The sequence below is a fragment of the Pecten maximus genome, chromosome 16, assembly GCF_902652985.1.
Source record: "Pecten maximus chromosome 16, xPecMax1.1, whole genome shotgun sequence".
Taxonomy (NCBI): Eukaryota; Metazoa; Mollusca; class Bivalvia; order Pectinida; family Pectinidae; genus Pecten; species Pecten maximus.
Window position 1 is genome coordinate 34,249,270 of NC_047030.1, and position 15,565 is coordinate 34,264,834.

The 15,565-nt window shown below is 35.1% G+C and overlaps 1 protein-coding gene across 1 annotated transcript in view; it reads left to right on the forward strand.

The window, feature by feature from the left end:
• LOC117345006 (membrane-bound O-acyltransferase domain-containing protein 2-like) overlaps nucleotides 1–8,032 on the forward strand; it is a 19,944-nt gene extending 11,912 nt beyond the window's left edge. The window contains exons 7-13 of the mRNA XM_033907926.1: nucleotides 772–813; nucleotides 2,099–2,189; nucleotides 2,824–2,925; nucleotides 5,223–5,326; nucleotides 6,254–6,454; nucleotides 6,934–7,085; nucleotides 7,584–8,032. Of these exons, the coding sequence (XP_033763817.1) occupies nucleotides 772–813; nucleotides 2,099–2,189; nucleotides 2,824–2,925; nucleotides 5,223–5,326; nucleotides 6,254–6,454; nucleotides 6,934–7,085; nucleotides 7,584–7,671 (780 nt within the window). The 3' untranslated portion in view covers nucleotides 7,672–8,032. The remainder of the gene's footprint in view (nucleotides 1–771; nucleotides 814–2,098; nucleotides 2,190–2,823; nucleotides 2,926–5,222; nucleotides 5,327–6,253; nucleotides 6,455–6,933; nucleotides 7,086–7,583) is intronic.
• The last annotated feature ends 7,533 nt before the right edge of the window (nucleotides 8,033–15,565 follow it).

Below are 15,565 nucleotides of genomic sequence, written 5' to 3' on the forward strand. Positions count from 1 at the left end.
ATCATTGCGTAATCATGTTTGTTAATTAAATAAGTATGGATCTGTATTTTTGATAATTATAATTATGTATCTTTGATAGTTATATTTATGTTTTTTTTGATAATTATAATTCTGTGTTTTTGATAAATATAATTCTGTGTTTTTGATAATTGTAATTTTTTACTTTTAATAATTATAACTACATTTTTGATAATTAGAATTCTTTGATATACATCGTATCATACAGACGTTCAATGACCGTATGGACAATGCCTTAGGGTTGACATGACCTACTGATTGACGTCATGATCCCTTTAAAAACAGCCATCATTTGACTTTGGCGCTGGTAGTGCTAGTGTCACAGTAGCGTTATAGTGCGGGTGCCACTCGACCTCCCTGTTCGCGTACAACTCACAACTGGACAAGGAAACCTAAAACTTATAAGAATTATAGATGACATTTTACCTTTTCGAATTAACTATTGTGCAATGATTTGGAAACTGGACAACTGCCATAATTGGTGGATTTTTCTTATTATGTAACCTACATATGTATGTACCTTTGACGTCATTACCTGGCGGAATAATAGAAATTTGGAACTTTAAAACCTTGGTAGAACTTTTACTTACAAAAGCACACGTACGTGTACGCACCTCAAATGTTATACTCATTTTGACAGTCATCGCAGACCACATAGATTCACAAACTGTCAACAGCTTAATTTAAATGATGTGTGTAAATTAAATGCCTTTTTTAAAGATCGACTGGTTGACCTGTTCTTTTTTTTTTCAGGATAATAATCACAATAGCAAGTCCCGTGAACCATCACCAAATGTAAGTAGTATTCAGAACATAACAAACAGCTAAAACTTACAAGACTGCATGAGTACTGTCCCTTTAGTTACTCGGCGAAAATGTGCAAAATAAATAAATAAAAAAACCATATGTATTGTGATGATTGTGATGTAATCGCTTTTACTGATGGATATATCATAAGATATAGGTTACAAAAGCATTGATTAATGCATACACTGCCATTATCGTATTAAAATGCGATATGAAAACATACTGAATCTGTATCAGGTGTCAAATTATCGAACGAGTTTTTCCTTGCATGAACAGTTCAGGTGGCGATTATTATCAAATATAACTGATACATTTTATAACATAATGGGTTATTTGCCCCTTATTGATTCGTGTGCAGCATATCACGAATGATATTTAAACGAAAAAGTGTATGCTGGATATTGTACAAAACCTTAAAAGGGGATAACAGTTTAGTAATCTATACGGTAACTGTGAAAGAATGGCAATGCAGCTGTTTCCTGTCATTTGATGACTTCCCAGTGTTGATTATAGTCATCAATGTGTGATTTCAGAAGGTTTGGTTTTTGTATAGTTTAACGTCCTATCAACAGCTATGGTCATATAAGGATGGCCTCCCCTGTGTATTGTTTAACGTCCTATCAACAGCTATGGTCATTTAAGGAAGGCCTCTCCTGTGAATTGTTTAATGTCCCATCAACAGCTATGGTCATTTAAGGATGGCCTCCCCTGTGTATTGTTTAATGTCCTATCAACAGCTATGGTCATTTAAGGACGACCTCCCCTGTGTGGGATGCATGCGTATAGGGTACGATATGTGTGTTAGAGGACACCTCCCCTGGTCACATTATGCTGACATTTTTTTTTATTAAAATTACAATAGATAATTGTATTGCGTAGAATCTGATTATATTGCTATGGTTATTTAATGAGTAACTCAATTAAAAGATGAATATATAGATTCATACAATTAGTGAAGTACCCGATGGTATTACTATGGGTTCTAATGAGTAAATGTTTCTGCATGTTTCTGAAACTCAAGTGCAGTTATTATAAAATCTCGGTTCGGGGTTTACACAATTCTGTGGTCCTGCTATAACACTTCCTACATGTGCGGAACTGTTGTGTTTTCATTATTAAAATTTACACCTGAATTCAGGTCCGAATCAGGACAATACACGCCGTTATAGTATAAATATTGTATGACAAACCATTATCATATGTATGTGAACAATACTGTATTATAATGTGTAGCTATAAAAAGGTTTATCATCTTTGTTTGAAAAAATTACAGACAGCCATGGTGGAAACCTCCCTGATTGCAATAGTCTATGGAATATTAATGCTTCTCACTCCGGTCTACGCTCCTGTTTTCAGGATGGCAGGTAAAAATAACTGATATTATCATTCCTTGTTTCATCCATGACGGGTAGGATATTGATCATTCCTCCTCTCATCAATGGCGGGTAGGATATTTATCAATATCTGTCTCATCAATGGCGGGTGGGACATTTCATGATATTCGCACGTCAGAATAGGCGTTGATCAAGAAGAGAATTTATGTGGGCGATGCCTGGGAGGTCAAATAATTTCAAAGTGCCTAGGGGAGGTAACTCTTTTCAGTGTTTTCAAATCTGAACGATTCTGTGCGAAAAAGTACATAGGAAAGTGTTCGTTTGGGCATATTCGGGAATGCGTATTTTAGTCTTGATTTGTTTAAATTTCGAAGCGACAAACAAGGACCGCTATATTGTCCCCTAAGAAATTTTGCTGACCCTCTGTAGTCACCACGTGACTAGACTTTAACCATTAAAATGCAACAATTCTGTCCGAGGTGCGATATAGTCCTGTGGTAGTATACATCTATTTATAATTATAAAGATATTTTTTATCTATAACGTGAAATCTTGTGCCCCTTTTCAACTGTTTTTCTCATTAAATTATAAACAAGTCTAGTAAATAAGATGAATATAATTTGATATTATTATTGTCATTATTATCATTTATTTCTATTTTCAGATGACTCATTTTTGTACGAAACAAACATTCTCTACCGAAACATTTACATGATCTTAGCAATTACTTTACACCGATCAAAATACTATTTTGCCTGGAAATTAGGTAAGTATATAAGTAATTGATTACTGATTTATGTACATCACTTGAGATTACATATACAAAGCATTGTTTATATAATTCGGTAGTTTGATGATTTTTTTTCTGATTTTATTTTTCCCACGCTTCAAAACGTGAAATTAAAATTGTGGAAAAAAATTAAAACGTGTTTCTGAATAAATAACAAACAAACAAACAAACTAACCAGGTAACAGAAGAAAACACTAGGATTACGTTGATAAACTTATTTACCTTATTTACTAATATCCTGTCTTACTTTAGGGTCATTTGAATACTACATCAAGGGGTATGCTAAATACAGGATACAGACAATGTAACGTTACCATCAAAAATAAGAATAGTTAATATTTACAACTTCCAATAGAATCACAAAGCCATACGCTGATTTAAAACCCAAACATCCAAGAAATAAAACAGGTAAACAATGATTAAAAGAACAATGCTGAAAAGTTATTGTGAAAACAATCAAATATCTTTTTACTTAATTATCTGCATGTCATACAGGTTTAAGAATAATAAAAGTAATCGAATTTGCATAAAACCTTGATTAATGCTAGCTTCAATAAGATGAGTATCCTGGTAAATACTAGTCACAATATTCCGCTCAGCTAGAACGAACTTCCTTTAGTTCAATAAGTTGAGCGTAAGACTAGTAATCCATCGGTCGTGGGTTCGATCCCTAGTGGAGGGGGTGATTTCGATGTACATTTATTTTTATGTAATTAATATCGACATACATTTAAACCCTTACAATCTAATAAATGTTTAGAATCAGTTAAAAGACATTTGTGTATGCTTGATATGAAACTTAAGGACCAGATTAAAGAAGAAGTATGCTTTTGGTTATAGACAACAAAATAACAGCTCTAAATAAACCCAATTATTCACGAAACACAAAGTTGAAATCACTACAAGTAACAAAAATATAAGATTGGTAAAATATGTAAGTTTGAAGCAAATACATTAAAAATAGGAAATTCATGAACAAGAGCCAATTTACCATCCCTTGTACAGAGCAGCTGATGAAACACATCTGGTGGTATATCTCATTAGGCCTATCAAGACCTTGGAGCTTTGTTAAAAATAATGTTCGACATATAAGCAAAATTCACACTCGTAGACCTTTCGGCTTGCAATAGCTCATTAGGCTTTTCAACACGTCATGACTTCATTACGACTGAACCTATGTCATGCCTGATAGTATTCACCTTTACCTGTATGATGGCCTCATTAGGCTGTTCCACACCGTGGTGGTTTTATTACTATAACAATGTGTTACAATACCTGGAAGTATTCACTCTCGCACACCTTTCACCTTGCTTTATCTCATTAGACTGTTGCACTTCATTACGAAATGCAATTTTCCATACCGGTTATCATTCACCCCTACACACTTTTCTGTTCCACATATCGCATTAGGATTTTCCACACCTTTGCATTTCCATTATATAAACAGAGTGTGCAATACCTAATACTCTCCACTCTCACACCTGTTCAATGCCGAGCGGTATATTGCGGCTAGTATTTACCAGGGTTACATACTCCCCCTCCAGGAAAGAACTCGTCCTCGAGTTTCCAGGGGTAACAGCGATGCTTTCGCAAGCAGCGATGAGTATCATTCCCGAGTCCCTACATGGGCGCCAATGTAACAGACCGCATGATTAATTAAATTTAAATCACTGCCTCCGCTAGGGATCGAACCCGGGACCCCTGGCTTACTAGTCTTACGCTCAACCGATCGAGCTAAAGAGAAGATCTCTCTAGCCGAGCGGTATATTGCGGCTAGTATTTACCAGGGTTATATTAATTTGTCAAAATAATTCATTTCTGAAATCGTTTGTTCTGCATTTGTGTTATTATCTTTGTATCGTCAACATCAGCATGGTAGAAATGCCAGCGCTGAATCATCAATTAGAAAATCTGTCAAAATAGTTCTATCAATCAATACTATATTTTTGCAACGCGGCTACTTTCTCTATTTGATTTTAATGATAAGAAGTTAATTCTTTTTACGAAATTGGTAAATGATTAATCGCTCTATATATAATATCGTCAAGTAAAAGGGTAGGATGCATTAATCTGTATAAATTTTCTTACGGGAAATATACACCTCAAACAATTTCGTGGACAGCTGGGATGTTCTTTTTAACAATACTGGGGATCGCAAGAGCTACCTATAGATGAATGCATGATATTGAACAACTACACAAACACTTTTAGTACGGATGACCAAGTGAAAGTTTTTAACAGACGGTGTAAGCATTTATCATTTTACTTACCAGGTGAACTGTCCAATCTTGGAGCAGGACTCGGATTTAGAGGATACGACGATGAAGGCAAGGAAAAATGGGATTTGCTGACAAATATAAAAATATGGCAGCTAGAGGTAAGTACAACCAGAAGATAAAAATGAAATTAGTGTCGAAGTTAAGGTGTTTATATAATGGAGGACAACCTTAACAGCGATGCGCAGAAGATAAAAATGAAGAGCTTATGCAATTCGGTGTCATGTTCATAAACCCATGGGTGCTCTAGCATCATGGCTATTGATAACAAAGAACCCAATATATAGCACCATTGATAAATAAAGGGGAATGATAATAGGCAACTATAACGATGATTTTCGGCCCCTTAGGGTGTCAAGCCAATCGAAAATATATGCGGTGTGTTCTTTTGTCGGGTTCGTACCAGTTGTACCAAATAGGAACGGTGTCATATACTGGAAAAAACATTGTTATTTGTGTTGAATTTCTCTACTAAATATTTTTCGAGTCTTCAAACCTAGGAACTTAGAACAGGCCTTAAAAAATTAAGGGTCCAGGTGAATTCGTGATAGAGTTTCGTAATGGCAGATGAGAGAAGTTCTGCAGTTGTATATAAAATATAAGTATAATGAGTATAATATTATGGTATGTATATAAAGAAAAGGTGTTATAAAATTCCACGAATGTGCTCGCTTAGCTAATATATTTCTTTTTTGTTTTGTTGTATTTACTGGCGTTTGATTCGATAATGTCGTAAGTAGTTTTCATTAGGATGCATAGTACATAGGTGATAGCGTGCTGGTAAAAATGCGTTTTCGATTTGTCCTCAGTATTAACGGCTTTCCTATAACGACCAAGCATCATCTAAATGTTTGCATTACACGAGTCAAAATTACGAGCGTCAAAATGATGAAGATAATTTACATAAGGGCTTTATAAAATAGCATAATATAAAGTTCTTTTTGATGATATTGATAGCAGAACTGTTAGCGAGAAAGTAAATGATGTGTACACTAATCTCTCTAATTGCTTATTTGTTTACTTTGTAGACTTCTAATAGTTTGAAAGTGTTCATAGACTCGTGGAATTTAAATACTGTGATCTGGTTCCGGCGTGTGATTTATGATCGAACCCCTCCTTCCGTCAACACTCTTGCTGTATTTGTATGTAGTGGTCTCTGGCATGGACTTTATCCCGGATATTACGTCACTTTCTTCTCCACAGCTTTCGCCGTAATGGCCGCCAGACTGGTATGTTCTCTGTTGCTTATATTGGATATTGATTATGTACAGTATTCCAGAATTAATATGAAAGAAATACATCTATGTATTTGACCTATTTTCCCGTGATGTGAAACGCATTCATTATTTGATTACAGTCAGGTCATTGTTGTTAACGCTTGCTTATATGGACCTGCATTATGTGGAAAAGTTATCATGACTCGCGTCAGATTAAGTTGTGTAATATTTTTGCAATAAACTTATTTCAATCAAAGCAATTAGCTAGCATCACGGGATCGATTTATGTTCTAATTTTAAACTCATACCAGGAAATTGGTGATATTACTATTAAGGCGAGTGGCATGAGTACAGATTTTAATATAATTCTTCTTACGGTATGATGTCCCAACAATTTCTAATAAAAATAAATAAATTGATAAATAAATAAATATTAAAAAAAAAAAAGTAAAATATAATTCTCTACGTTTACTTTCTTCAATATATTCTAGGTTCGAAGAAATATCCGTCATCATTTCCAGACATCAGATGCAATGAAGTTTTTCTACGATTGTGTAACATTTATAGCCACGAAAATAGCAGGAGCCTATCTACTAGCACCTTTCTGTTTACTGGAGTTTACAGCTGGCATAAAACTAATGATGTAAGCAGACCTGTATGATACAATAACATCCTGTCGAATTCATACGTAAGGTGCCCCTTTTCAGATTTCCGTCAGGAGTATCAAGTGATGTTTCATTTTTTAGTTGGCCCTAGCTATATCCGGTCATAAATAAATAAGAGAATTTCGGATATCGAATTGATACTGAAGAGCGAATATTTATTGTGAATGTCAGTTGGAAAATTAGACATCTGTGACGCATATTGTAGTGATATTTTCATAGATCAATTTAAATGATTTCATATACATTAATATGGTTGATATGTTTTTTCCTTTTTTTTTAAATTTATTTTTTCGTTTTATTCTTACTTTCTTTAACAGACTCTTTCTCCTACGCTATTACTACGGTTGCTCTAATGACCAATCGAAACTGATGTTACAAATAACGACGTCGTTATTATGTTAATATAATCTTTAGGAAATAAAAATGCTGCTTGAAGCAGGATTAATAATATGTACATCTATTTATGTATTTTACAGGTCCGTGGGATTTCATATACATATCTTATCAGCAGTTGGGTTTATATACTTCACATTCATCAATCCATCTAAGAAGAAAAGAGGATGAAGACTTAACCGTATTTAGATTGCTACTCCTGTGCTTCATTTTATATGAATATTTTTGCATGCGACATTGAACAAATAAATGTGTAAGTGTAACGAAGGGTGTGTATATGTGAGGTAGGTACGTACGTGTGAGGTAGGTACGTACGTGTGAGGTAGGTACGTACGAGGGAGGTAGGTACGTATGTGTGAGGAAGGTACGTACGTGTGAGGTTAGGTGTGTATATGTGAGGTAGGTGCTTACGTGTGAGGTAGGTGTGTACGTGTGAGGTAGGTGTGAGGTAGGTACGTACGTGTGTGATTATGACGCGTATATTTAATGATAGTTTTTAATATTTAATGAGTAAAAATTACGTCTTAAAACATTGAATGTCTTGTTTTTTCTTGCACAACAGAGGTTAAATAACCCTATGTGTATGTGTACGTGTGGAAATGGATTATGTTTTTGACAATCAGTATTTTCTGAAATAATAGGGCTTTCTTGCTTTAGTAAAAAATATCGAAAAATACAGTTTACAAAATAGATGCTGGAAACATGACGTAAGTTGTTTTACGACGTTCCAGATTATGTCAATGTTATGTGTGCTGGCACTGTTAAGTGGTACTGAGTGACCTTATGGTCAAAGAACATTGTCTTCATGTGACCTTTGTTCCTCTGGGAACATCTTCAGTACACAAGGAAGCAAATTTATTGAATACGTTTCCAGTGTTCATCTTCACAGATGTTGGTATATCTTTAAATCACTAAGAATTCTTGAATAAAATATACAGATGATGTCTTTGTAAAATTAACCTAATCAACATCACGTTGAAATGAACGCATCAATTATTAATTAAATGATTCGTATGTAGCAATCTTAAGAAATAAATTATCTTAGCAATAATTACTCTACCGAAACGAAACGATTATTTTTTTCTCATTTGAAATTTTGTTTTATTTCAGTTTAGGTACGTAAAAGTACTTACATCAATTATGATATAAAGATGTTCTGGAATGCAAAACCCCATTTACTTGATCTGATAGTGGACCATAGCTTCCCTTACTGTATTTGAAATTAAAAGATAATAATGAAAATTAAATGAAAGGGTGATTTTGTTTTAAGTAGTTGGCTATGATATACTGTTATGTTGCCAGATTTTTTTATGATAACAATGAACAGTGCGTTCAGCTATGAATCGTATTCCTAATATACGACATACTTCGAGGTAAATGTGTATCAAATGGTCAAAGCGTAGCACGTTCGGGAGCTGAACAGGATTATGCCTGCCACATCCCACTACATGTAGTAAGAGACGACTAAAACGAGATCTCTGTGGAATGGTCAGATGCTGTTTAGGTATAATGGTCTCATCGCAATATTTGGGATCTTCATCTTAACCTCCCTCCTTCTTTCTTTGCTCTACTTGAGCATGTTAAATAATCTTTAATGCTCAATAGAGACAGAACCCAAATAAACAAATAAACACAACAGTACCACCATGAGCGCCTGCTGGCCGGGCCTTTCCGTTCTATTTATCTATTATTGCCTTCTTTAGAATGCACTATTATCTATTATTATACCTTATGTAAGATTCTCGCCTTATTATTGGTCAATTCCTAATCACATGACCTGAAACAATATGCAGTGTCAGAAACAGCGGTCAATATTGCCGTGGGATATTGCAATGTTCCCCGCTCCGCCCGAAAACGCACGATTGTTTCTTACGGAAAATCCCGAACATTGAGAAGGGAGACAATTCTTACAAACTCAACAGTGTAGTTTTACATAGATAAAGAGAACTGTACCAGATAAAACAGATTTTTTCATTAGAATTTTTTCTATTCGGTATAATAAAATAAATAGTGCCCTTGTCTGAGGAGAATATGGAGGATTGTTTCCCCTCGAGAACATTATCTTCCCTCGCCTATCGGCTCGGGAAGATAATGTTCCCTCGGGGAAACAATCCTCCATATTCCCCTCAGACAAGGGCACTATGATCTAATATTGGTGTCGGAGATGACATAGTACCCGAGCCGGAGACTGGGACACAAATCCATTCTGGAGACAACACTATCTAACCATATAGTTCCCTTTAATAACGGCAATACTTTTTAGCGCATTATACATCTATTCTACTAATTTCAATATATACTGAATATTTCATCACAGGAAGGCCTATCAGCAACACCTTTTTCGTCGACTACATGTACATCAATCACAATAGCAGCACTATGATCTAATAGTGTTGTCGGGGGGTGACATAGTACCCGAGCTGGAGGCTAGGGCACAAATCCATTCTGTAGTCAACACTGCCCGACCAAAGAGTGCCCTTAAAATACGGCAATATTTTTAGTGCATTGCACTTCTTCTAATTTAAATATACTGAATATTTTACCATAAGGCTAATCAGTGTCAGCTATTTTCGTCGACTTCATTAATCACAGCAGCAGCAGTGACGACACAATTGAATCACGTTCAACATCGCGCCAAATTTGATAGTGCCATGAGAAGCATCACTATCGCCTTATAGTGGCCGCGTGTTTAGCCAATAAGGAGTCGGTATTTCGTCATGTGATGTCCTAATACATTATTTTGAGCATTTAATTCTCATTGTTAATAAAGAAAGGACATTATATCGATATTTATCAAAATTTAAGACCGCAATCGAAAACATGGGACTAGTTATTCCGCATAATATCAGTGTTCATCTAAGTGGTGATTAAAAAAGTTGAAATAAGCATGTTTAAGATTTTTCCAGACATGTGATACGTGCCACGTTGTATTAGGATGTCAATTATTCAGCAAATTGAACGCACCTAACACAACGAGCCATTATTTACCTAGTGTAAATGATTTCTATACATGTTTGTTACACGATATCAAGAGGACCAGGTGTAGACGTCTATTTTATTATGTGTTTTTGTGACCCAATTTCTATATCACCCTCGCTGCACACACCAAATATATTTTGGTGATAAATACAACGTTTTTTTTTACTTTGCATGTTCGTGTGTCACATTACAAAGTATTGAAAGTAGCTTGAATCCAAACAATTGAGGATAGAAGATAAATTATGTAAACAAGAAAATAAGAGTATCTTATCAAACCATCAGGGTGATCATGGCCGTTAGAGTAAGAACGGTGCGACCTAACCATACTTTGAAAACGCCATTGGCCTGTCCATTTGACAACGAACTCCAACTGAGAGGCTCGCTTTTATATGTTTCAGTTGAAAACGTAAAATTACGAAATAAATGTACTATGTACGAACATGGAAAGGTGCGTTGTTGCAATTACGTGATGGGAACTGTCCTTCATTAGTACAACCATACCGCCCTACCTGATATTTTTTTCAATTGTTTATATGGGACAATACGACTATTCACTACGTGTTTGTTTGTTGTTTGACGTGCCCAGAACGGTGAGTCTCACATGTGGTACCCAGGGAAGTGGACAGGACACCCACAAAAGTGAGAGTTGTACGAGGCGGTGCCCCGAAGTGGGTGAAGAACCCCACAACAGTTAACGTCGTATGAGGAGGTACCCCGGAGAGGGAAAATACCCCACTAATGTAAACGTCATATGAAGAGGTGCCCAGGGGAGGGGGGAGACCCCACAACAGTAAATGTCATATGAAGAGGTGCCCAGGGGAGGGGGGAGACCCCACAACAGTTAGCGTCATATGAGGAGGGGCTTGCTCGGAGGAGGAGAAGGAGAAAAGTAGACGAAAGTGAAAGGAAAAACAAATCCTAAGTGTTATAATGATTTCATTAGTTGATATTTTATCTCATGAACACAACATAACCAGACGACACAGATCAAATGTACGGTTCTGCAATACCTAATCTGTCAGAATTTGACAATTTTGTTTGTTTTCTGTACCAGTTTAGCATTTTAATCAATGAAACCATTAGAAGCCTTAAAGTACAATATTGCACAATACATAGGTTAACTTAAAAGTAATGAAACGCATGCAAAACCCATATCACTTTTGACGATCACCTTATATAGATTCGTTTTGTTCTGCTTAACGCGCTGCGGAAATATGACTCAACAGGTTAAGCGAATTTTTTGTGCTAGATATTTAACCAGGAGTAACCTTCAAATTTCATTGACTGCGTGCATAAGTGTAGAATATCTGTGTTGACGCTACATCGAGAAACTGTTCTCATACCCGATAGCATGATGTACTTCTGGGGGTGTTGTACAGTTTTACTTATGTTCGGAGTGCATGCCGTTGGTAAGTTGTCATAATCCAATCAAAGGCTAAACACTGTTTAGTAATATATTGCTATGGTTGAAAGTTGATATTTATATATATATATATATATTTACAAATTAAATCAGAATTAAGATAATGACTTTTCATCATATTCCTGGATTTATAGTTATTAACGATTCCTAGAAGGATGAAACAACTTGAGTATGCGGTTTTTGTGTTTATCATTCAGCATATACTGGATCTATAATTTGAATAGAAGATCAATGACAACGTAACATGGAATTGATCAAACTAGTCCGACATTGTGATATGCATTTATGCGAGTGGCATATCAATGATACACGAGTTTGATCAATTTCATATTACATAGCCATGTGTATAACAAATAATTTGTATTTATGAAAAAACTTTCTTTTAGATAATTGATCGAAATTTAACGACTGTTTAAACAATCTATTTCTATCTGATATCGGTGTTTAAAACAGGACACAATGGTAGATTCATGTCTTTAACAATTACAGCTGTGTTACTGCAATATTCACATACAAATATAGAACTCATTTTTGGATCGTTTATAGCTTTTTCAATTCCATAAAACTATTTTACATAAATAGATATTTATCTTGAAATGAATAACATTGGTTAATCACGATCCACAAGCTTTTTGTTTTGAAGGCGCGTTCATATAGTACATTTTATGTCCTGCAATTGAAGCTCGTAGATAAAAACACATAAAAACTAGATTTGATCAAGATCAAAACACGGGATTTCCAACTACAAAATGATCGCAGACATGTTCTCATTCTGACGAACGCTTTTGTACGTTTTCCCTACGATTTCTCTTCGTTTTCTCTTCGTTTTCCCTTCGCTTCCCTTCTTTAACCGATCAGTTGACTTTCAATCGTGTCTGTAACCTTGAACTTCGAAGGTCAAGGTCAAAGACTGCATACCTTTTATAGCCATTCATGCTATAGATGTGCCAATCATCAAGTCTGTTGGTGTCAGAGTAATGGAAGAAAAATATTCGAAGTGTAATTGTAAGATAACATTTAATTTTGGCAGTAAAATATCTTCCAAAGTGTTTTCTTTTTAATATATGATTTGACCTTCTAACGTTGGAAACATCTTCAGAAGACCGTTTTCTTTTACATTGGATAAAAATAAAACCGTTTGAAAGAGAATTTGAAATTTTCAATTTTTGAACATTTGACCTCTGTGACCTCGAACGACTGTCAATGTTAGTAAAACGTAATGGATTTTGTAGGCATCCGTAAATGCTATAACTGTGCCAAATATCAAATCTGTATGTGTAAAGATATAGGAGCATAGGGTAATTAAGTGCATTTTTGGGACAAACTTGAACTTTGGCGGGAAAACGAACATTTTTCAAAGTGCCATTTTTATCGCACGACCATAAAACCTGCACAGTTTGTCTTCATTAATCATGCACTTTGCAATGCAATTGAAAAATTAACTCATTTTGAATTCTAAAAATTTGACCTCGATTTAACCTCGTTATGGGACTCTAACCTTGACATATTTTCTGATAATATGTTACAGAGAAAAGTGAGCTCCGAGCATTATCTACAAAATGCACAGATTATTCAAGGAAAACAACGAACAGACAAAGAACCTGATTCAAAAGAATTCTTTTTTCAAATTTTAATTTTTTGGATTATTTGACCTTGAATGAGGGTCAAGGTCAATGAAAAGTAATTTCTTTTGTAGCCATTCTTACGTTCTATATTTGTGCCGAATATCATATATGTATGTGTATCAATGAAGGAACTGAAAACAATTAAGGTTTTTTGCTCGATTTTTTAATTTTGGCGGGAAAAACTTCGAAACTTTCAAAGTGCCATATCTCCGTCATTTTTAGTCAGATGATCAAAAAATGTTCACACTCCGTCTCAGTGGTTCATGCTTTTTCATGCGCGATTAAAAAAATATTTGACATATTCTCTGATAACATGGCATTGATAACATTTAGCCACGACCATAATCTGTATGACGCACTGGGTTCGTACGGAATCGAACGAACTTTCATGAAGTTAAGGTCGTTCTAAAACCGTTTAAAAAAAATCTTTTTTTAGATCTGTGACCTTGACCTTTGAATTTATTATCACCAAAATGTTAGTGTAATGACCGGCCTGAAGTTCTCTATCATCTACTAAAAAAAGAACGTTTTATCTTTATTCGTTTTAGAGCGAAAGTGTTATCAATAAGTGTTAAGAATAATGACAATAAGAGGAAGAAAAAACATAACAATAACAATAGGGATTTCCATCCGAAATGGAAATCCCTAATAATTAATTTTAATTCCTATAATTTGATAGATTGTTTTCACTAAATAATGACATAAGCTGTACTACAACAACACGCCTACTTAAACGTGGCTTTTAAAGGTCTCGCCATCCTGTAAATAAAGTATCAAAGTATAAGCGAGATCATGTGCATTTTCTAGTTTTAGTATTAAGCTTCACTACTGGGGTACTTCTACATCCACCTGTGTGTTAAGTTAAACACACCTGACATAGCATTTCATGAATACAATATCCTGCACAGTTGTACCTGTTAGGTAGTACCACTGAAATATTACATCAACCTTCTTCGCATCGTTGAGCCCACTTACGAAACAGCTGTATGTTTCACCGAGAAAATCTGCCATACAGTTCAAGTTCCAATTCGGGCTAAGTCACATTTCAAAATAAGAATTAGGTTAGTGAAAAAACATTTGCGAAAGCATATAAACACGCGTCAGACACATAGGTATTTCTTAACGTCTTCTCAGGTATTAATTAAATGATACGTGTGTAGCAATTTTAAGAAACAAATTATCTTATCAATGATTACTCTACCGAAACAAAACGAATATTGCTTTTTTTTTCTTCTTCTTCTTTTTTTCAGTTTATGTACGTTTAAGTGCTTACATCAACTATCATATAATGATGTTCTGGAATGCAAAACCACATTTTCTTGATCTGATAGCCTCCCTTACTGTATCGGAATTTAAAAGATTATAATGAAAATTAAATGAATAAATGATTTTGTTTAAGTAGTTGGCTATGATATATCGTTATCTTGCCAGATTTTTATGATAGCAATGAACAGTGCGTTTAGCTATGAAACGTAATCCTAATATACGACATACTTCGAGGTAAATGTGTATCAAATGGTCAAAGCGTAGCACGTTCGGGAGCTGAACAGGATTATGCCTGCCACATCCCACTACATGTAGTAAGAGACGACTAAAACGATATCTCTGTGGAATGGTCAGATGCTGTTTAGGTATAATGGTCTCATCGCAACATTTGGGATCTTCATCTTAACCTCCCTCCTTCTTTCTTTGCTCTACTTGAGCATGTTAAATGATATTTAATGCTCAATAGAGACAGAACGCAAATACACAAATAAACACAACAGTACCATCATGAGCGCCTGCTGACCGGGCCTTTCCGTTCTATTTATCTATTATTGCCTTCTTTAGAATGCACTATTATCTATTATTATACCTTATGTAAGATTCTCGCCTTATTATTGGTCAATTCCTAATCACATGACCTGAAACAATATGCAGTGTCAGAAACAGCGGTCAATATTGCCGTGGGATATTGCAATGTTCCCCGCTCCGCCCGAAAACGCACGATTGTTTCTTACGGAAAATCCCGAACATTGAGAAGGGAGACAATTCTTAC